Below are 25,084 nucleotides of genomic sequence, written 5' to 3' on the forward strand. Positions count from 1 at the left end.
AATGATTATTTTTAATATCTGATGAGACTGTATCAGATGTAAAGGAATAGTTCAACATTTTAGGAAATCAGTACCACTCTCATATTTTTCCGTTACATGTAAGGCTAAAGTCATCAGCTGGTTAGCTTAGACTGTAAAAAGCTCACTAATTAACATGTTATATCTGGTTAATTTATTTAGCATCCATTTGCTGTTTTACAAATTACTTCTTGGTTCTCAAGGAAGTTATTGGCCCTGCCAAGAAATAGTCCAGAACGTAACCCCCTGTAAAACAGCAAACTGTTGTTTATACATATATTTCCAGTCTTTGTGCTAAGCTAAGTTAACTGGCTGCTGGGTGCTTTATATTTAACAGACAGATATGACAGTGGCATTTCTCTGCCAGAAAGCCAATAAGTGCATTTCCCAAAGTGTCGAACTAGCCCTTCAGTCTAACTCTTACTTGTTAATCTATATATTGGATTGCATTTAATCCATCACTCAATGTACAGTAGGAGAACACCTTGCAAAAAATGCCATCCAACACTACACCACAAAATACAGCCTTGGGTGAATCAGCATTGTTTTGGCACGGTCTCAACAACTGAGCTGGACATTATAAGCTTCACTAAAGTGCTGCTGTTGGAGAGCCAGTGTGGTTGATTGCATTATATTGTACAGCTAGTGGTTTTATTGTCTCAATCCACTGTAGAAATCTTTACTCAAATTGGCTTGTTAAACCATTAACACCAAGATAGCACTGGCCCTGTTAAAGCTTACTGAAGGCATCAGTTACAAAATGTTGTTTTATCATGTTTAATGGTATGTTTTAATGCAGAATGGTGGACCTGGACTACTGTTAGCGAGGGGAAATCTTTGGATGAGTGCCTGTAAGTGTGGCTGTGTTGAAGAAGTCATGTACACAGAGTTTATTTACCTGACCACTGGGCTAGCTCTTCTCCTTCCCTCTCTACCTGTGTAAATTATTTTTCTCTCTCTCTCTTTCATGCTCTCACTCTTTCACTCTCTCCTCTCTTTCCTTCACTGTTTCCATCTCTCCCCCGTCCTCTCCACGCTTCTTGTCTCTCCTCTAGTTTTTTTACTGGGTGGATTAACTGCATTCCCTGAGGTAATCCCTTTTCTCCCACCTGATTTACCGGCAATACACAGCTTTTAAGTCTCACTTTCCTGGCGCTGATCTCCCAGGGGCTGATGGCCTCTCATAAAAGGGAAGCAAATCATAAGATGGGCGAACTGTGTTTTCCCCTCTCTGTTGTGTGTTGTGCTCTAGGCTATTTGAGTGGCTTGCCCATTTGGCTCACCTTTGTATTTGAACCCACTGATGGCAACAAAGCAGGATATGAACTTAAAGTGTAACAACAACATCACTTATATAAGTGGCATGATTGCAGTGGTGAAATAACAGCGGATTGTGCTGTGTGCAGAATGAGCTGAGGCTTGTTTACGTTTTTTTGTTCCAGCTACATGCTCTTTTCTATACATATTTTAGAGGGTGTACTGTTCACTTCCAATGTATTGCACTCAAGAGCTGCCAAGTTAAAATCTAAAGCAACATTTGTGTCATTTATGTTAAGATATTCACATTAATGCTGCAGCATTTATAAACAGATGGACTTACATTCAGTTAATGCATTGAATTCATTATATCTCAGTGCTTACAAGTGGCTATAAAATCACATCTCCATTTGAGTGTTCCACTAAGGCAATTAGTAAAGACCAAATATTCCCTGTACAAATTACACTGCTGTGAAATGCATGAATGATGTTTCATATGGGTGTGCTGTACCCTTAATTAATAGCTGTATTCATTTTTTTATTGTTGTTGTCATACTTGCTAACAATTCTTGGTTCTTGAGGATTAAAAAAACTCAAATTGTTTAATGAGGAGTGGCCATTGTTGTAAGGCAGGCACTATTTGACATTTCTTCAGGTTAATCGTTCTTAACAGGATCGCAAGCCCCCTGAAACTGGAATTAATTAAACACATAATCCCCCTTGATTTCAGTAACCTCCCATAATCAAGATGTTTCCTTCTGACAAGTACTCGTTTGTTCATCTCTGTATGGATAATGCGCTGTCAGTAGGAGGCAAGATTGTTGTATTAGTCATGCTGGTTGTTTTTGGGTTTGTAATTACATCAGATTGTCCTGTACTAGCTCATTAAAGCACAGTTACAGGCAAGGCTGGAGCATGAGAGAGTACACAGGTAAATATGCGGAAACGACTGGATAAAGTATGATTCTGAATCACATTTGAAACATTGCTGGAATCAGCTATGGAGAAGTACAATAACAACTGATTACTCTACGCTTTGATTCTGATTATAGAAAGCAGTCACAAGGTTGCAATATACCTCAAAATAGCCAAATCCACCCCATTAATGACAGACTTTTAGTACTGTGTGTGATTGTCTCTTTTGTGTGTACCAATCACCCATGATTTAGATCAAGACAAATACCTGACCTTGGGCCATTTTTCATCCAAATTTCATGGAATAAAACAGTTCAAGCTCCTACTCTCATATTAAAGTTTTGTAATAATTATTCTTTGGGTAAGATCATTAAATCTTTTTTTTAAGCTTTAGTTTAAAGCCGCAATCTATATTTAGTATACAGTGCATCTCTCCAGTCATCTCATCATGGTTTAGTCGCCACCATGCAGCACGTAAACTCAACTACACTGGATGTTAGACAATTTTGATCCAGCCATGATGTAATTTTAGGGCAATGGGGACTGTTAGTAATAAATTGCTTCAAAAATGTCTCAGGGAACACAGACTGAAAAACAGCCACATGTAGACATGCACAATCAAAAAAACAGACAGTCACAAACCACCCCTCATATGAATGTGATATCTATATTCACAGCTTGACAGGCAAAATAAGTGGGCAAATATGTTTCACTTCTCTCTGTTATAAACTACATGTACAATAATTATCTAAAGATGAGTGGAACCTGCAGTTTGTGTCTGATCATCTTTGTGTCCAGCACAGCTGTATGTTGAAGCAGTCTGTCTTTCATGTCTAGTGTTTTTAGTGCCGGCTGTGAAAATCAGCACTTTTGTTGTGCTCTGTAAGCCACAAGATGACATGCTGGCTAGTTAAACTATTTTCTTCAATCTTCCGAACAACTTTGCCAGTGCTAAAATATACAAGTTGTGTCCCTTCACATTTGGAGCATCAGTGTTTTGCTGTTTACTTTATGCACAGTATTTATTGACGACTGTATTTCACTAAAGTGGCTGTATAGTAAGACACAGCAAACCTTGTCTTGTAACGTGCCAGCTGTGTGGTCCTAATGGAAAAAAAAGAAGATTGTATACAATATACATATATGATAAACACACACATGCGCATCCTGAGGTGTGTTCCATCAACGCAGCTAAAGAAAGCTGCGCTTACTTGAAAAAGCCTGGCTAGAATTAATGTCAACTTTCACTTGAGACTCAAGCTGTTCCACTAACGCAGCTTAGCTGCGTCTAGTCAACGCTAAGTCTAGCCAGACTGGAATAAGCTTGAAGTGTGCACGTGCATGGAGTACATAAGCAGCCCAGAATAGTCGATTGTCGAAAAGACGATACTATGTCACATAAAGAAGAGAAAACTAGAGCAGTGTTCTTCTCAGCAGCAGAGTAACCCTGCTGATGGCACTATATGAAGAATATAAAGGAGTTTTCACCAAAAAGGGCAAAACTGCTGCAATTAACAAGGTGAAGGAGATGACTTGCCACAAAACCGATGAAAGATTAAATGTCTACCTGTAGGTGGGCAGTGATAGCCTAAAGGTTAGAGGAGTGAACTTATTACTAGAAGGATGATGGTTCAATCCCTGCATTCGGCTTGATGAGTCTTCATGGTGATAGTGAAGAGCAGTGCTTTTTCTCGCTCATGGTTTTATCTTTATTTGTTAATAAATGAGAATTCAAATCAGTTGCTGTAGTTATATTATCAATAGGCTAGATAATATCAGATATATGTATGCAATTTAAGAGAACTTTCCAACATTATCATACTCTTTGACACATTTTCTTTTTCACAGGATGTCCATTTACAAGCATCACTGAAAGTTAAAAATTAACTGGAACCTGAAGAAGGATATAAGTACAGTGGAAGCCACTTATAATGATCACGTCTGTCCGGATCAAATATCACTATAAGCAGATGATTATTATAACCTTTTCTTTTTCTTTATTTGTCATGCAGAATACCATCTAACTGACATTTGTATATTTATTAGCCTACATGAATATAAAGATACGGATTTTAATGACTGTTTCAAAACACAGTACAGCTGTTTCAAACGCAGTGTGCACATTTTTGAAGCGGTGAAAGCGGTGAAATTTACTAAAATCCCCCCATAGTCATATGTTTCAGGGAGAGAAAATGACCTTCTGTCTCTGTCATGATTTCAGTGTGCATGTAGCAGCAGCCGCTTATCATGGGAGTAAAGGACAAAAATAGATTTACGTAGTTTAAAATGTTTTTCCATATGTTGTCATGTATGAAGAGACCCAAAATGAATACTGTAGGCAGACTGCTTGATTTCTACAAGTGATAGTCATATTTAAACAGCATAAATGTTATATTGGAATGATTCTGTCCCAGAGCTTTTTGATCCATATAAGCAGCTGATCACTGTAACAGTGATCACTATAACAGTTACCACTGTATACATTTAAACACAGCAGAAGGTCATAGTTTGGACTTTATTTATTTTTCTTTTTGTCTTCACAGCTTGCACAAAATCAGTGAATGAATAAATAAATAACTTCAAAATAACGCTGGCACACTTTTATTTCCTAAATTATAAATGCTAAGCTTTTAAATAAAAGGGTTGCAAGTGCGAAAAGACACTTGATGGAACCATCTTTTGAGAGTCTGTCTCTGTCTGTCGGACATTCTTTGACATGCAGCTGAGTTAAGCTTGACCGTAAGCCTGCCACAGAGCAGGCTAGTTCTGCTGACTAAGTTACCATGGTTACTGAGCTGGGACTCATATAAGCCACAGTGATGGAACGGAACTCTCACTTAAATTAACGAGGCTTATCGAAATAAGCCAAGCTATCCCGTTAGCCAGTTTGATGGAACACCCCCCCAGGATGACAAACAAGCAACTTATCTCCTTGTGCATAACATAAACAAAAACAAAATAAATGTGTGTTTCAAGTTCAACTTGTATGATTTTTTTATTGTATTGAGGGAAGAGGTTTTACAGCCCAATTTCATCAAACATCTTCTGAACTAAATATAGTTGTCTTGCAGGTAACCCATGGATTTTTGGGTGAATCACAAAACATTTCTCACCTCTCTCCCTTTCTTTTATTTCACTTTATTTATTTATTTATTTGTCTGTTTTTTTAGTATTCTGCTCTGCTTCAGATTAAAGATAGCACCACTGTACCTCAGTGACCATTATGTTGTGAAGACCATGACTGTATTTATCTGGAATATAAGACATCCACAGGAAAAAAGATATATTTATAGATATTGCAAATGTGCCCAAGTGACTAATATAGATATTATAGATAAAATCTCAGAGCAATGAAGCACCGTAACAGACTTTACTTTAATCATGTTTCACTTTCTTAAGCTTTCCAAATCTCAAGCCTAGTTACATATTCATGGAGCCAAAATGTACCTATGAGTCACTGACGACTCAGGGTATGTTTTAGAGGATTAAAATTTGTGTAGCTGCCATAGGCAAGTTTGGAAATCATTAGAAATCTGTTCAAAATTGTTCAACAGTTCAATCCCTTTCCTCCCTCCCCTTCTAAACGACCCCAATAATCTCCTTTGCTTTAACTGTACTTAAAATGGAACAGAGTGCAAATTGGTGTGATGGGTTGGGGTAGGGGTCTTTCACCTTCTGTAATTGGTTCGCTGAATAAATCAGAGAAGAGCTGTTTCAGAGAATAATTACATAAAAAAGTGACTGTACAGCAGATGATCATTCTGTGACAATTAATCATGTTGGTTGTTACCCTATTTGACTCTTATGTTTGTGTTTCTATAATACTGGAATGAGGAGACTAATAATACAGCCTAATACAGATTATCATCAGTGGTGCAAAATTTTGTGTTATTGCATATTGCTAAAAAAAAAAAAGTCTCATCTGCTTCTGAACTTGAAAAATGATTGTAGAGAGGATGCTTTTGGAGTTTCAACCATCCATTATTCACACACAAGTAAAAATGTCAGGAAATATTATTTAAATACCCTAATGTTCAACAAAAAGATCAGCGATTCATGTAAAGAGGCCTGTCAAATTTCTGAATAATGAATGTAGAAGATTGTTGGTACTGTAGTCCCTATACTTTTTAAAGTGATTTGACTACATTATTGCTGTAAAAAAAAAAAAAAATTAAAGTTAAAAAAAAAACAGAAAGCCTCACGCACAACCTTAGTGTGGCACTTGAAATGTGGACCAATGGAATCGTGGTGTTAAGCATCTAAAAACAGCTGTATGTCTGTATATGGATAATTACTTTCCTCACTCAGCTTTGTAGAACTTACTAAGCATATATATATAAACAAAAAAAGTACACTTTGTTCATTATTCTTAACATTTCAAAACTTTGGCCTGTGTTCTAGCATTACTGGTCTCCTGAGGAACTATTTGATTTATTAGTTTCAAGAAACAAGTGTCTTTTTGAGAGTTTCTATGGGCAGAAAGAATCAAGTAACACACACATTCAATACATGCTCCCTTCCAATGCATTCTAATGAGAATGAGGTCTTCCTAATTGCCTACATGTCTCCTTCTAATAAATGAATGCACCTTTTTTTGTTTCTTGGCTCTTCCAGATATTAATGAATGCGAAAGAGACCCATGCAAGAATGGGGGCATTTGCACAGATCTGGTTGCCAACTACTCCTGCGAATGCCCGGGGGAGTACATGGGGAGGAACTGTCAATACAGTAAGTGCTCATACTTCTTTTTTATGTTTGTCTTTTAACTCTTTTACAACTATCCATTGATTTTTTACAGCACACCTGATGCTGCAGGTAATTGCACAGCGGGTAGTATTAGCCGAGCGAACCGATCGATCACAGACAGTTTGTTGCTAATTCCCACGAAGAACATCTAACCATGCATCATTGGATAATATACTATGCTTTGATGATAATGTTTCAGAAGTTACACATTATTGTAATCATTTTATTAAATCTTGAAGACATTTTTTTGCTGTTATCAGCAGTGATTTTGATCATAATTTACGTAATTTCTTTCTCAACAAGTCCCTCAGAAAATTGTACATCATAGCCTGTTTTCTCATTGTTACTGAAGGAGTCAGATGTTAGATGGGAGGGTGAGCAGTCTAATTAATTACATTAGTTGACGATGGATATGTGTAGGAGCCACCATGTGCTCAGTGTTCACTATTGCAGGTAGAGGACTAAATCTTTCAGTGAAGTAGACATCAAAACTAAATTGTCATTGAAAACTCTTAACGCTTTTATTTAATACTGTGTCTGACACAACTTGTGTTAGTTTTTTTTTATATAAATGCACAAAAGTGTGTTGTGTTTATGCTTTTTGGGATTTTCTGTTATTGTTATAATGTTTTAATGTCAAATGTCCATGACCAACTTGGTCAAAGGTCCAAAACATGAGGTGAATGTATGTAAAAATGTTCCCTTTAAGTCAAAAGCCAGGACTTAAGCCTGCTCTGAACACTTTGTTTGCAATGTTACCTCTAATTCCTCCTCATGAAGACATCAGATTGTTCGTACATGCTTACAAACGGCCGTCTGTTACGTAGCTTTTGTTGCTAAGGTGGTTCGACAGGTTGTTTGTGTTGTCCACTTTTATATTTCGGATCGGATTTTGGCTCAAACATGTACAAATGTATTTGAGAAGTTTATATTTTGAGTACAGAAGGAGAAAAAGAAGTGAAATCCTACTACTGTGTGTAGTCTCCAGAACTGCCAGAAATCAGCCAAGATGCAGCCTGTGGAAGCCAACCAATCAGAACAGAGTGGGCTCATGGGGAGGGGGACCTTAACCTTCATCCTACCAACATATTTAATATACAAGGACAACCAACTGGGGTCCCTGGAGATCACAAGAATAAACTACTGTAAGAAACAACCATCATAGCAAAATGTTAATTTATTTCTTCTCAAAACATTAATAGTTATGTAATCAATGTCATCTGAAAAAAAAACTGATCATTATTATTATTTTAGGAAAGTTACAGTTAATTTGCATACCATGTAAAATGAAAATATATACTTTTCTTTTATACAAATTGCAGCTTTTATCCAAAGTACAATCTTTCCACAAAGCCTTCAAAATGACTAATGATAAAACAATGATATGAAGTCATTAGGAACAAATTGATTGACAAAGTCATGAAAAATCAGAATGGTAGGATTAAGCACCTGTAAGATATGAAAAAGTACACCTTTGAGTTCTGTGGGTACCCCAGTTGATAGGATTAATGTTAGAGACAGGAGGTGAAACAGCCTCTTTCAGACAGAGGCTGAAGTGAGGGGCTACAGAAAGGACCAGTATAAGATAAATAAGGAGTTTTTTTGAACTGCAAATCATGTAAACATATTCCAGTAGAGCTGTGGAATATAAACATAGACCTGTACATTGCATGATACGTCCCCTTTAAATAATCCACCTCTGATTATACCTTAAAATACATACAGGGTATACTGAACAGGACGGATTCCAGTGAAAGTGCACACATACACCAACATTCTTCCTATGTATTTTTAAATATATGGCGCCATAATTTATTTTTCATAGGACTGGAGTCCAAAGCCACCCATAAGTGAACCTCATACTCCACACGGCATTAATGTTTTCTGAATTTAAAGACATCCTCTATCCTGAAATACATCCATTGAGATCTGTTGCAACTTTGAATAATTGATGTTCAAATCCTGTAGCTACAACCTGAATATGTGATTTGTGTTTCATTTATTTAAATTTCATTAACATCATAAAAATAAATCCAATTTTCTCCTTGCACTATTTTAATAGAAAACATGCTCAAATGTTGCATATTTATACAAACACAATAGACCCTAAAGCATAAGAACAAAGAAAAAATATCGAAACATTTGAATGCTGAGGAGTCACAGCCACTTTGTGCTTGCTAGACCTCTTTTTTTTCTTCTTTTTTCTTTTTGCCTAGTGGCTGTACAGAAAGAGAGAGAGCTTCCATCTTATCAGAAGAGGCTTTCTTTTTTGCAAAATGCTAGAGCGCTCAAAGGGGCTTCATGTGTTTATTATGCTTTTTTGTCTACTCAGTCTAGGAACATATTAGGATTAATGTACAGTATCAGTGGACTCAGAGCCCTGAGCCACCCCTGCACTTCTACTCACAAATTAATCCATCAGATTTTCTAATTTAGGTGTAGCAATTGTTCAGAAACAGACAAGTCTACTGCAGTTTGGCAGTTTGAACAAGTCTAGAAAGAGAGAAAATTTGGAAGAGTTAGAGCTTTGTTGAAGTGAACCAAAAACAGGTGCTATAGTTGCTTTTGTAAACTGGAAAGATAAAAGAGGGTAGAGAGACATTTCTGAATAGTGACGAGTCAAGAGGTTCAGCCGCCTGATGGAAAAACTTGGAGGAGAATGATTTAGAAATGAAGTAGGCTTGCTGATTGAACATATGCTAAGCTCCATTATTTGTTTAATGATGCTCATTTCCATTTTCCCATATAAATTCAATATTTGTACAGCAGGTTACACAACCATTAATTCAGCTCATCATTATCAAAGTTGCAGTGCAGTCTACAAGTATTAGAATGGTTTGTATTGGCTCTGTGCTCCAACACATTAGATTTGAAATGAAACATTGACCACAAGGTTAAAGTGCTGATTTTGTGCTGAAGATTTTTTTAGCCCTATTTATACGCATCCCCTGAAGGTAAAAAGGGCCATAAGTCCTACACTGTTAGCCCATTATGGATGTAAACAACCCCAGACACCCCCAAAGCTTGTTTAATTGGAAATCTAGTGTGCTGGAGTAGAGCCAAACTTCTGCCGTAATACTTTTGGATGGCACTGTATGATTCCTGACAAGGCTGTACAATGTCAAAAAAGAAAGCTTTGTGAAATGAGAGACTGAATTACCATAGCAGAAGGAACAAGCACAGAAAAACAACAAATGAATAACTGTTATAAAAATTGTCATAATCCATTTCAAAACAACAATGAAAACATCACAATGACTATAATATATTTAGTTACGTATGAAAGGGGACATATGCTTTTTGTGATTTTTGCTTATTTTTTACTGATATCATGTCACTCAAATATTTGAGTTTCAATTTTGAGTAAAGAATGACGAAAAAGAAGTGAAATCCTACTACTCCTGTTTGTTGACGTAGCCTTCCGAGCCATCGCAAGTCTGCGGAGAGGTAGCTTCCAGAAACTGGCCAATCAGAACAGAGTGGGCTCATCAGGAGGGGGGCCTTAAAGAGACAGGAGCTAAAACGGCCTGTTTCTCACAGAGGCTGAACTGAGGGGCTGCATAAAGGACCAATATTTTGAGTTTTTGAACTGTAAATCATGCGAAGAAATTCCAGTAGAGCCCCAGAATATAAATATACACCTGGAAATGTGCATGATGCGTCCCCTTTAAGTGACAAAATTGTAGTTGTTCCTGCAAGTGGTATCATTGACCTTTAAAATTCCCAAACCCACAGCTCAATCTGCCTGATACCTGACAGGATTATTATTATTATTTGGTTACTGTCACCAGGCTTCCCAGTGACAATTTATTGGAAGTGTTGATCTTGAATGCTTAAAATCAAAATCAGTTTAAATGTGTTATTTGTTGATTATTTTGCAGACTTAAGTGCAGTCAGGTCCCCAATGAATATAGAATTCACTGGAAAAAGTAGAATGCACTTTTATGCAAGGACTCATCATCTCCTCTGACGTGTTCCTTCAACCCACGTTCTGTGTGGGCTAGTCTTGTACACACACTGGCTGCTGCACATTATGCAGCTGTACATCCTCTGGCCGTACTATACCAGAAATCATTGTGAGAATATTATGTGAAAGCAGCAGTGAGCTTTTTGCTATTTCCTGTCTGTTCAGTGATTCTACTGTTTTACTGAAATAATTACATTGGCTTCAGTATTGGTTCCCTTCATCCAATGGAAAGCGAGAAGTGAAAAAGAAGAATCATATGTGTCACTTACCAGAATCAGAGCTGTAATCGTCCAGAGAAATTCACATTTTCAGACACTAATACGGGTTAAATGGTAGTTTAAAGATCCGATATTGAGGAAAGGTGATGGTTGTTCAGTGCCCTGTTTCCCAAAAGTATCTTAAAGCTCAAGTTCATTGTAGAACATCTGCCTTGAGCAGAAGCAAAATCGATTCAGTACTCCAAGTTTACCTTAAACTTACTTCTACCCTGTAACATCAGATAAAACCCTGTGACTGTGGATCAAACAAAAATGAAAAAAAAACCCAAAAAACAAAGGCTCTCTCTCATGAAAATTAACCTACATTTTCATGATGCAGTTGAGTATAGTATAGTTAGCTTAGGGGTGGGCGATATGGCAAAAAAATCATAACAATTTTTTTCTGGCAGGATCATAATCCATGATCTTATCAGGATTCTGTTTCATGTATCTTGCAAGTTACTGAACAGTACTAAAGATTCAAGGTTAAAAAACTTTGTCTATCACATGATAGAAATTTGTCTTAGGTTAGGGGCTCACAAACAACATTAAAACATATACCCATGAAAGACTCACAAAATTACATTAAAACACAAACAGTTCCATAAATAAATAAGGGCAGGTGTGAAAAGTTGCATTAAAAAGTAGTGACAGTCTATTTGGCCTTGTTTAAAATGGATATTGCAATGGGAAACCAAACTAACAGTACAACTAAACTTATTTTACGGCTGAAAGCAAACAGTTGATGTTGTGTGAATAACTAGCAGGATGTGCACTGTAAAAAAAAAGGCACCAACACAGTAAACCCGAGATAACATCATGCTAGCTTGCAGCATGACAGAAGTGAGTGCTACCAGTTAGCAGGCGAGCTAACTGCTAAACGGTGGCATTTACCTGTAGCCCAGCTGTCAGTTTAACATGATATGCAGCGGATAAGCTTCCTAGCAGGACATTAAAACTGCTGTAAATTTCACATGCTACAAAGCATCAAATCTGTGAGCTAACTCGTGAGCTGGCGACGTGACGATGCTTGGACTGGTAGCAGGCTAACCAGGGCTCCTGATGTGTACTGTGCAGATAGTTTGCTCTGCTGTCAGCACTCTGTCACAGAGCTGAACTGATAAAATGTACACTGTAGCACGATACTAACAGTCTGCATAAAGACAGATCATACAGACATTTTAATCATTAATGATCTAATATCATCATATCACACACCCTTAGTTATGTTTTTATTAAAATATGTATTGCTGTCTTGCAGATTGCACATTTTTAAATGCATGACCGCAAATGGACATGCGAACACACATGTACGCTGACACACTCATACATACAGTAATATGTACAGGTGCATTTCATTTAGTCTCATTGGTCACCTGTTGAATCTCGATCATATGGCTGATGTCTGACTAGTGTGTGTATTATTCTTTTCCTCATCCGCTGCATACTCATTAGTATTGGTGTGCTGGCATTAATTTCAGTGGGGCTCTAATTTGTTTAGGCTGTAGGTAGGGCTTGTGGGAGATGGATTCAGCTGTCACATCATGGTAGTGGTGGTGTTACTGATGTGTGCTGTCGCAGGGCTGATGTATGCTCAGAGGCCAGCAGGCCAAGGCCCAGGGGCTGGCTGCCTCTGCTGCTCTAACGGACGACTGACAGGCAGCTCGTTAAGAGTGGCCCATCATTGCCGCAAGGTGAGAAGGACTGCGGCGTTGCAACAGTGTCTTGCCACAACATCCACATAGAATATCTAGAGAGCTGCCTAAGAGGTACAACACAGAGGGGAATATGATACTGTGTTGATTCGACATTGCACCACAGCCTTAATGTCATATAGTCCATTTCACTTTCAGGAGTTAAATCAGTGACATTCCATTTGGTGCTTGTGCCAGAATAGCATCTGTAGGTCCACTGAGTCCCTGAATCAGGAATCAAGAATGTTGTATTGCTGTTAGTTCACTTTTTATTTATTGATTTGCACTCTTTACATTCTTACATTTGGCCAGGAGAATATCAATCTCAGCTGAATTAACCCTCCTTAGATCGACATGTGAAGGCATGCCTGCATACACAATACAAATTCTTTTCATCAGAGAAATGTGATGGTCAGGTTGAAAAAAAAACCATATTGAATGCTTTTTTCTTATCACTTGAGAATGGCACTCCTTCAACTTACTGTTGCATAAAGAGACTTGTTCATATCACTTTATTTTAAAGTGTAATTTATTGCTGAGCCTGCAAACATACTCCTAGGATTTTAAATAAATATTGCTCATTTAATTTTACAGTTATGGCTAAAAAAATATTTTAAAACTTAATCAATTGTTCCTTGGTACAAGGCATGCATGTGTATGTCCATTTAGTGGAAATTTGAGCTTTGAGACATCTTGCTGACAGACCTAAAAAGGAAAAATAGTTAGAGGCATGAACACATACTGTATGTCCTTGGATGAGGGAGGTGGTGTCACGTGTTTTAAACAAGTCAGAGAATGAAACAAGTCGATGAACAATCAAATATTAATCCTATAATTTGAAGCTGCAAATGGAACTTGGATTACTGCACCCATATATTTATAACAAAATACTGGTTTTGGAAAGTCCTACTCTGCTAAGAGCAGCTGCCATCTTTCCAAGCCTAAGGGTTCAAACTGGTTTACCGTGTCTCAAAACTGTCCAAACTGTTTATCTTCTGTAAAACTTATTAAGAGGATAGAATGAAGTTCATCCCTCAGATATCAGAAAATCAGATTCTTCTCTGAGCTTCAGCAGTAGAATACCACATCCACCTACACCATCCTCTCATCAGTCTGGAAACGGTGAGTCACACACAAGAAAGAACTAGTGAAGCGAGAGTGATTTACCATAGTGGAATTCATAAACACATCTCTTTCAGTGAACACACACACACACATGCACACAGATAATCTTTGCTCTCTTCCAGCCTCCAGTCGATCCCCCTGGACGGTCCTCAGACATTACTCACTGTCTCCCTGGCTCCCCGTTGCCTAGAACCCCGCTGTTTTAGCAGCTGGATAAGTCGTGCTAGGGTTGTTTTCACTGTTCCATTCTTTTCTGACTCTTTGCTTTCTTCGGTGGTGAAAGTCTTCACACAGCTCTCAGCGCTGCCAGTTATATTGTCTGCTGGTACAGTATGTGTGTGTGTGCTTTGTCTATCTGTGTGTCAGTGCTGGATTTGAAATACTTAGGTGTTTTACTTAAATGGTGTAGAAGGCATCACAGCCTTCTGGTGACCATTGCTCCAGGCCTACCCTGAAGGCTGGTTTACACAGACACTTATAGTTCAGCCAGCATGAGTAAGCAGTGCCTCTGGCTGAACTCCTGGCTTGATATGTCCTCATTCTTTTGGGACACTTCCAAGTTCCCTCAGCTTGCCCAACACTTGTGGTTTTAAGGCTTTTAAACATAGCTGTTTAATCATCTGTGACCAAACTAATAAGAAAAATCATATGGGTGTAATAAATTATGTCATCTTACTGGTATTCTTTTATAGCCTAACTGTTGTCATTTGAAATAAACAGCACAAGAATACATTTAAAGAATTCCCTCCCATATCATTTACATCATAAATTAGGTTAAACTTATTTAAAGTAAAAAATGTGCACTCCACTTCCTCTGACTGTCACATCAATTTGTTGCTGTTACAAAGTAAGAAAAGGCAGTGGGGTATAAATGCCATTTTGCTACACACTTGAGATTCAACTTCATGACTTCCAACTTTGATAGAGAATTAAATTGCTCAGACTGTTTTCAGGTAGTTTTTATGTTTATATGCAGGCGGTCTTGCCATCAACCTTCAGTAAACTCCTCATAATGTTTTCCTCTAGACTCATGGGACTATTTAGCCAGCTGTTCTTCACCATATTTTGTGATGGATGTTTATCTTTTTTGGTCAGATCATAAATAACTGAAATTCTGTCAAGCCACTTTTCTGCGTTCAGTGAAAAAGATGCTATAATCTAGAAGATGGTAGCTGCAGAGCTATGCAGCATTTATATAACTGCAAATCATGCTCATTAGGAAAGATGTTTTAAAACAAAAAAAAATGCTAGGCTATAATTCCTTCCATTTATGTCAACTATACGCTTGGCTTAAAGACTAATTAAAACGTGAGCATCTGTCACAACTATTGCGGCACATCTTCAATACAGCTGTGATGCCGTTTATGTTTAGGAGACAATGTGGGCTTGTAGAAACGTAATGATGCAGGGATATTTGCCTCCAGACTGATTAACAGTATTCAAACCAACTTTCTGTCACTTCTCAGCTGTTTTGTTTTTTTTAAGTATTTTTAAGTGAATACGTTGCACATTACAACTTTAGGTTTGAATAATATCCATTGGAGAGACTATTTCAGTTCAGTTTCACAACTCTTTAATACAATTTATTCAGGCTGAAGGATTCTGTAGACCTGCAGTCCCATCCGATTCATGTGTGATGGCGATATGCCACAGTGTTTGGATCAACAATTCAACTTCAGTTGAACTATTTAGGTTGTTTTCCTCAATTATAATGCCTTTCCACAGACTGAGTTATCTTATAATTGTAGACACAAACTATACAATTTGCATGCATATCACATCCTAATTGAATCTGTCCTGAGCTGATGGAATCTCACAAAATCTGAGAGGTTTTGATAGAAAACCAGATGTTTTATGTATAAATGAGCAATTATAAAAATCACCTCTGGAGAGGAGGGCCAACTTTCAATTTTATGTTTTTAGACCTACGTATAGACCTATAATAAAACTGCATATTGTGGTATGTACTGCGATTAACATTCTGTATTATACATTCCCACTTTCCATCTGTTTCTGCATTGTTTTATTTCTCATGTGTTTTCTATTATTATTATTTGATTTTCCAATAAGCCTTTTTTAAACATGGAAATACAGAGACATGCTTGTTTTCCAGCACAATAAATTCTCTACAGGATAAACATTGCCAGAATCCCTTTCACCACAGGTATGTCTATTAAAATGCTTTTGATGTGCCTGGACATTGCAATTAGGATTAAGAGAGGGATGCAAGCTGCTTAAAGAAGAAAGGACAGTACTTTGGCCTGAAAAGATATTTCTGTCATGCTTCTCCACTTTAATGTTGCAGCCTATGGGATATTTAAAGATGCTACAAAGCTTGTTGACTTGAGGACGATGCTGTCTAGAAGTGGCTTCAGCTCCTTGGAAGCAAGCCTGAGGGCTCTGTTACAGATGGAAGAGATGAAGGAGCAACTTGTTAATCCATTAGGTGTGGGCAGCATGAAGGCACGCAAGAGTCCTCTCACCGACTGCTGTGACTCAAAAGGATTTTGCCGTAATGGAAACATTAGAAAATATCTTGCGATGAATCGAAGTAACATTGATAGTGATAAAAACAGGAGTCAGGGTGAACAAATCTATAATGATCTAAAACAGAAGGTCTCCATAGGAGGTTGTAACAGGATACAACAGCAGAGACTGAAGAAGTTGCAGTTTTATTGACCATGTCTGATCTAATACAGTACAAATAGAAGAAACTGAGGTTTTTATATCTGGGACTGAGATAAACATAACAACACTATGTTTCAAGATATGGAGGACAAAAGCATTGACATGTGGTATTTTTGAAAATCTATATGCATTCCGAAGACTGAGTTGCACATATTTTTGAGTGCTGGAAATACATGAAGGCTCATTTGTCTTTTTCTCCCTCTCTTCACTCAGAATGCTCTGGACCATTGGGCATGGAGGGCGGCATAATCTCCAACCAACAGATAACAGCCTCTTCCACCCACCGTGCTCTGTTCGGCTTGCAGAAGTGGTACCCATACTTTGCACGCCTCAACAAGAAGGGTCTGGTCAATGCCTGGACCGCTGCCGAAAATGACAGATGGCCGTGGATACAGGTAAAGTGCGGTCACAGGACAGGCAACACACAAAGCCAGGCCAGGGACAATCTTAATTACAGACAGACCTTTTTCTCTTGTTTTTGTGGCTTTAAATTGTTTGGTTTGGTCTATATAACAGTATGTTCTCTACTGTAGACTATGACTGAGTTGTAGTTTATGGTTAGTATAAATTGTTGACTGTGAAAATGCAACAGTATAAACTTCAGAGTTAATTACAGGTACTGTAAAATTGATGGCTCACTCACTGGTAATAAAGAGCAATTAAAAATGTGAGCTGGGGGTAGAACAGATGCAGGTGTAGTCAAGTGTGAGGAACAATGTAAAAGGGCATAACTATTTTCAGCCAGTAGTTTTTGCTTCTCACAATGATTTGCTAACAGTTACTCAGCTGTGCCATCCCTAATTTTGACTTTAGTTACTTTAGGTTAATTGTGACATGCTTATATTGTAACTGCATTGACACTTGAGCTGTATTTTGTGTCATAATTTCAGTTTGGCGTTAGAGGTTCCCTAGCAAAATCAACTATGATGAATGTGATTATTTCATGCATTGATGCTTTCTCTTTGTCATGCCTCAAATGAAATGTGATCTACAAATCACTGTGCTGTCAAGAGAGATTTGATTTGATTGAATTTTACACAGCATTCAACAGTAACATTAGCAGTAATTTTCCTCTTATCTGTAAAAAAGAATGAATTCAGCTTCTCTTTTTGTCCTTATAAATACCCCAGAGTGTTTCGAAGGCTGTCATCTAAATGAAATGAAAAGAAACTAGATGCTTACAAGAGAAAAGCGTTGATAAATGCAACCCTCCTTTTACTCCAGCTTTGTAAAAGTTAACCTTCATGCTGTGTCATTAGTCCGTGCTTATTGTCAAAGAACCATAGGCGAATTGATAGAATAGATTGCCTGGTGGTCCTGAATTATTTCTGCACGTCACATCCCGAGCATCTGTTTGCCAGTCCCATCCTGCCCTGATCCCATTAATTTTATTCTTTTGAGACTGTTTCAATCCTGAATAGTCATCCCACATGTTGAGAGTTACATCATTGTAAACCAAAGAACGTATATGCAGTGAGGTCTCATTGCATTTGGCAATGATTAAAGTGATTCTGTTGAGTCTTCTGCATCTCACTCACCTGCAATTTATGAACCCCAGACCTACAGTACCAGTCAAAGGTTTGGACACGCTTTCTCAATCAAGGGAATGAGAAGGTGACTGGTACTATGTGTCGAAATCATTTTCTGGATTTACATTGAGCAAATAGTCATACATTGCCAACAAATGTCAGATGATGTATAGCTATGATATATACTGTACATTTTTCCTCATATGTAATAGACAGATATACAGATGGTGTCATACAAATTAATTATTTAACTATTTCGTTAAACATGGAATTATCAGAACATCAAATATTATAAAAAATAATGGTTTCTCGGCTTTCTTTTTTTTTTTTTTTACATTTCTCTTACTCTTGAGTCCCTTCTTTTATGACAGAAATGTTGACAGCAACCTTTGAAGTGGGCTGTTATCAGATAAATGATACACAGACACTGAACCGTGAACAAAATATAATAGAAAAAACATGCCACACCGTGACAGCGTGATGGAGAAACAGAAACTGTACCTAACAACAAGAGAATAGTAAGACAGGGCAAAAATGAAAAAAAAATTGATTTGTAAAAAGGCGAGCGAAAGTGAGAGAGACAGAGTCAAAGCAACAGTCAACATGAGTGAGTGGGAAAAGGAGCCTGGCACATGCAGAGGGTGAGGAGAACGGGACATAAAACATTCAGGCGGTTTGTTTGACTTTAATGATGCCACGTGGGATGTTGCGCGGGATGCTTTAGGCATTGTGTGTTTCTGCGGAGGGCCTGGATAATTGGGATGTGAGTACAGAGGTGCACAGTCATGTCAGTGTTTTGGGATTATGCTAAGGAGTCTGTGGTATGTTTTTGTAGTGTAGAGTGATGCGGTGGGACTGTGTTTGCATGTCTGGCGTGTGAAGCGGGTTATACTGTACTCACAGATGACAGCCCTATCAGCAAAGAGATCAGATTTGTCTGGCTATATGTAAGGTTTTCTCTGGTGCAGTATGCATCTTTGAATGTCAGCCAGTTTTAGCGTTTTTTCCCCCTGAACCACAACAAATGAATCAAACATATAGCAACATACTTTGAATAATAGATCACAGAGTCACAGACAGGCATGCATTCACTGTATATGTGTTTGTTTGTGTTTATGTCGGTTTGTGTGTTTGTGAATTGTGCACGCGTGAGCGTGCCACTGTACACACATCTATGTTGCGCAATAATATAATTTTTTTCACAGCCTCGCCATGATGGGCTCACACATAAAATTGCATTTGAACACTCCAGGGAAATATACCGCAGGTCTGACCAATATCAGCAAAAATATAGCTCCAGCCAGCTGTGTTGGAGGAATGAAACAATCCAAATCACTTGTGAAGGCTGAGAGGATCTATACCAAGTTTAATGGGAGTTAAACAGTTAATGACATCATTTTCAGATGCAGATCTTCATCACATTGGCTTGCGTGTGCTGATACATACAGTACCAGTCAAAAGTTTGGACACCGCTTGCCATTGCCTTGAATGAGAAAGTGTGTCCAAACTTTTGATTGGTACTGTATAAATAAAACCTGCCTAGAATGTAATTCAGTGTCTGTCTTGGGAGATTTTCCCTTTTCATTCCAGAATAACATGAGATAATAAAAAATTCAACTCTACAGTCTGTTATGTAGTTCAGATACAGTATGACCCTGAGAAATGCTTTTTCATCACAGTTTATTTTAGAATCCCAGCATGACTGCAATATGCAATAATTAAATAAAGCGCCACAGAACAAAATGTGTTTTCTGCATTTTTAGACTGAATGTTATCATATTTTCTACCTAAACCTATTCTTAGATGAAAAATATGCTCAATTAGGTCTAAACCTAATTGAGCACCTTTAGCAGTGAGACTTATGACCATGTCAGCTGTAAGTAATTCATCAGTCTCTTACACAAGCTGCATAGTGAAAGCAGCACGTTAGCAGAGCAGCAGCAGCTTCAGTCCTATGTCAGTGTCTACACAGGATGTGTTCTGGCACAGTATTAAGTGTAGGTCAGCCGTGTTTTGGCAGGACTCAGAGCCCAACACACAATCAATGTAGTTACATGCAACAGAAGCATGAAAATATGCTTCAGGCCGTGGTTAGACGCGTATAGCATGAGTGAAACGTGAGCTGTCATGCAGCCTGCGTGAACACCTGTATTGATTAAAATGCAGGCGGATGAAAAGCCTTAACAGTACTGTGGTGGCCATCTCTTTCCAGGCAGAACTGTTACAAATCAGTGACAGGCTGCCTATTTCTGGTCCTGCCACAACATCTATGTGGTGTTTACATCTTAAATTTTTGTTCATACCATTTCACATCCTTTAAGCTGTTGTGTCTTAACCATCTGAGGAGCATGCTGATCCCTATGGCCAAATACAATCATAACATGCTTGCATTTCACTGGCTATTACTGTGAGGTTGTGACACTGTCAGGATTATTTTTACACTTAGAACTTGGAGAAATATTGGCTGGGTGGCCTCTCTTTAAAAAGAAGTGGAAGTGGAAGAAGTGAAGAGGCATGTAGACAATATGTTTTTGGAACATATTGTAGATGGACAGCATGTAACATTGTATAAATCAGCTAAAAGGAAGAAAAACACAAAAGGCTGTTGTAATTTGAAGTTGTGCTGTCTGTCTGCATGTGTGTGTGATAGCACGACAGTTCAAAGAGAGAGGTAAGGTTATTTCAAATGTGTGTATGATAATGTGTGACAACAGTGCCACAGGGTTCTTTGTTTCAAGGACACAGGACAGTGTAACTGTTACAATACTCCTGCAAGTCCCTCAACAGTTTTGATCTCAGTGTACATCTTAAATGCAGTCGCTCCTTTCAAGAACAGAAAATCTAGTCGCCTCTTGATGCCCTAGATAAATGAAAATATTTGGGAGCTGACACTAAAATGCCCCAAGGTGGAGCGTTTGTGGAAATCATCTAAACTCACAGTTCACCTGGAACATCTTAGGTCTCTTCTTTTGATGCAGAGGTTAAAAATTCTACATCTGCTTACTATGCTACTCTAATTGAAAACAATCAGTCCAACCCAAGAATATTGTTCAGCATTGTGAGCAGTGTCATTGATCCTCCCCCGGGCAAGATACTAGATGCCACCCCTGAGAAATGCAACAAATTCCTTTCCCTCTCTACCCAGAAGGTCTCAATTATTAGAAGTTGCATTTCTCCCCGATACTCCAATTACAGTTGAGAAGCCCTGTGCAATTTCCCACTGCTCTTTCAATCCAATCTCTCCATCTTTCACTGACTGATAATGGTAAAGAAAATGAAACCCTCAACTTGTCCTTTAGACATTCTTCCTATATAATTTTTAAAGGACATTTTTACTACAGTTTCCCCCTCTATTCTGCATTTTTTAAACTGCTCTCTGTTGACAGGTCCTGTTCCTGAATTTTGGTTTTAGAAAAGATTGTAACAGATCAACTGCTTGCTTTTATTAATGAAAATAATATTTGTGAGGAAATCCAATCCGGTTTTAGAAAAAACCATAGTAGTGAAACTGTTCTTCTCAAAGTCATTAATGACTTATTGCTGTCAGCTGATACTGGCCATAAATCCATTCTTGTTCTTCTGAACCGAAGCACAGCATTCAATACCATTGGCCATGATTTTCTCTTGGATTGTCTTGAAAACTGGATTGCTATCAGTGGTGCTGCTCTGAAATGGTTCAGGTCCTACCTAAAAGACAGACATTTCTGAATTGGTATCGCTAATTCTAAGTCAGCTACGTTGTGTTTTCCCTGCGGGGTGCCCCAAGGCTTGGTGCTGGGTCCAATCCTTTTATCCATTTACATGGTCCCTCTAGGCTACCTCATACGCAGACATAATATCAGTTTCCATTTTTATGCACACAATACTCAGATCTGTCTAAACTGTTACCCTGAAAACAACTATCAAAACAATGCCAACCTGCTAAACTGTCTGCATGACATCCACACATGGATGTTGCAAAATTTCAGACAGAGATATTAATCATAGGTTAAGGTAGTGTAAACAACCAAATTTCGAACAGTCTTGGTTCACTGTCTCATTCAATAACTCTTTGCAGAAATCTTGGTGTCATTTTTGATCAAAACCTCACCCTAGATAAATATATTAATTCAATGATTCAATCCTGTTTTTATTATCACAGAAAAATTTCAAGGATTAGACCATTTCTTTCTGCCAAAAATCTGGAAACTGTCATTCACGCTTTTATAACCAGTCATTGGACTACTATAATTCCCTTTTTTCTGGCATCAGCAAAAAATCCCTCTCCAGCCTCCAGCTCATCCAAAACTCTGCTGCCAGGATTTTAACTCGGTGTAGGAAACATGATCACATTTCACCGATCCTGGCTTCCCTACACTGGCTACCTGTTGCTTTTAGAATAGATTTTAAGATTTTATTGATTACTTACAAAGCCCTGAGAGGCCTTGCCCCAGGCTGTCTATCAGATTCTTATTGCCCTCTGTCCCTTCCTGCTCCCTGAGATCATCAGATGTGTCACTTCTTGTTGTTCCAAAGTCCAGATTGATACATAAAGGTGATAGAGCCTTTGCAGACAGGACTCCTCGACTTTGGAACAACTTGCCTGAGGAGATCAGGGCTGCCAACTCTGTCTCGTCTTTTCACTGTTAAAAAACCCACTTGTTTATTATATTTTATGGCATTTTAGTTCATTTTACTCTATTTGTGTTTTTCATAATGTGCTTAGTTTTTATGGCTTTTAGTTTGTTTTTGAATTTTAAATGTGTTCTGTTTTTATTGTAAAGCACTTTGTTACTGTGTTTTGAAAAGTGCTATATAAATAGTGTTATTATTATTATTATTATTATTATTATTATTATTATTATTATTATTATTAATATGTAATCAACACGTGGGATCTTTTCACTTTAGATGTGCTTGACCTTCGTGTGTGTGTGTGTGTGTGTGTGTATGTGTGTGTGTGTGTGTGTCATTTGTCCTCAAAGCTCTCTTGAGGCTCATTTTGTTGATGCCACATTTCTTGCTCGTTGATATTAATAGTGAACATCAATAGAAATGACTACTGGCCAGTGACTAGGCTCTCATTGTAAATTAATGTGTTCACGCTTGTTTAAATAAGGATTAAAGAGCTCCAGAGAACATTTATGTAGTCATTTCTTGCTCTTCTACTGTAAAGGACTAGTGTGTAGGATTTAGTGGCATCTAGTGGTGAGGTTGCAGATTGCAACCAACTGAATACCCCTCCCCCTCCTCCTCCCCTTCCAAGCATGTGGGAGAACCTACAGTGCCTGCGAAACTTGCGAAAAACGCGAAAGGCCCACTCTAGAGCCAGGGTTGTGTTTGTCCATTCTGGGCTACTATAGAAACATGGCGATGCAACATGGCGGGCTCTGTGGAAGAGGATCTGCTCCCTCTGTAGATATAAAGGACTCATTCTAAGGTAATGAAAACACAATGATTATTATTTTCATGGGATTATACGCTAATTAAAACCTACTTATGAATATTTTATTCAATTTCTGCCGAATCTGTTCTGCTAGATGCAACTAAATTCTACACACTGTGCCTTTAATTGTTAAGCAGAAGGCTTTCAGGTTCTGATGTAATTATTACTGAATCTCTTGCAGCAGCATGACAAGAACAATAAGCATTTGAGATGACACATGACATTTTTACTAATGATTCATAATTAAAATTAATTTCTTGCATGAACCTGTGTTGTGATACTGGGCTCTAAATCTAAATTCAAACAATCTAAATAACAAAATCATTGTTAAGACCAGAATTCCCTGTGCATGTTAACGTATATAGCCAGCGTCTTTGCTCATAATATAACTGGGCCCCTGTTGTTTCAAAAGACCAATTGCAAGTCAAAGACATGTTTGAAGACAAGACTGGAGTGGCAGTAGGCTCTTGAAGTTGAAGTTTGCTTTCACACTTGTTTTCTTAAGGAAATGTGACTGAGGACTGTTGCTTGCTACGCACTGACCCTTGTAGAAACTCAAAAATGAACTGAAACTCAGAACAACAGTTATCTGTCAGTCCTATTTTTGTTGTTACATGCAGGCCAATCCACTTGACAAACTTACTGTTTCATGATTATGTCAACAGCAATGTATGTTTGAGTTTTTTAAAGACCCTAAGGTTGTCAGTGGTATTTTCTGTTCTCCTGGTTCACCTACTCATTCCCCTCACTTGAATTTCTCCACCCATCTTCCCACTGCACCTCATCTCCTCGTTAGTTCTGTTAGTATTTAAGTGCTGTGTTTCAGTTCAGTCTTGTTGGATCCTTGTTCTGTATTGTTCAGTTTCGCTCTCCTCTGTTCCATCTGGTTTTGTTTTGTTCCGTTTTGCTGTGCCTGCATGCCTGGTTCTTTATTAAAGAGACATTGTTCAGTTCTGGCTGTTTTGTCCTGCATTTTGGTCTATCTCTTGCTACTCCCCTGACAATAGGACCATGACTTAAAGTAAGATTACTGTAGAAACCAGGGCAGAACAAATCAGTGATCAGTGGTGAAATACAGCTACAGGACATAGTCAGTTCCAGCATGTTGCTGATGGTAACATGCTGAACATTTTCTCGCAGTAGTGAATGTTTTTCAGGGAGAAAACAGGTTAAATCAAACCATGCAAACAATTGGTATATCCTTTGTGTTGCAAATAGAGAAAGAGAACAGAAACAACTTGATGTAGAAGTTTTTCTTTCCTTCAGAGGCTCATGCATTTCACCAAGAGCATTTCATATACAAAATACTGTGTGTTTCAGGAAAAAGGAAATGGTGAAAGGGTAAGAGTTCATTCTAAACTTTATGTTTTGCAATTTTTCTTCTTGCTCTTGCACAAAGTCTATATAACCAAACTTTGAGAATGCATACTTCTAATAAGGATAGAAACACTTTAGATGTTTTA

The 25,084-nt window shown here is 38.0% G+C and overlaps 1 protein-coding gene across 2 annotated transcripts in view; it reads left to right on the forward strand.

Annotated features, from left to right (window-relative positions):
• Positions 1-25,084, forward strand: part of LOC122994929 (EGF-like repeat and discoidin I-like domain-containing protein 3) — a 118,650-nt gene that overhangs the window by 53,759 nt on the left and 39,807 nt on the right. For both annotated transcript variants that reach the window (XM_044369731.1, XM_044369741.1), the window contains 2 exons: positions 6,805-6,918; positions 16,881-17,062. In XM_044369731.1, the coding sequence (XP_044225666.1) occupies positions 6,805-6,918; positions 16,881-17,062 (296 nt within the window). The remainder of the gene's footprint in view (positions 1-6,804; positions 6,919-16,880; positions 17,063-25,084) is intronic.

The sequence above is a fragment of the Thunnus albacares genome, chromosome 2, assembly GCF_914725855.1.
Source record: "Thunnus albacares chromosome 2, fThuAlb1.1, whole genome shotgun sequence".
In the NCBI taxonomy this organism is placed as follows: domain Eukaryota; kingdom Metazoa; phylum Chordata; class Actinopteri; order Scombriformes; family Scombridae; genus Thunnus; species Thunnus albacares.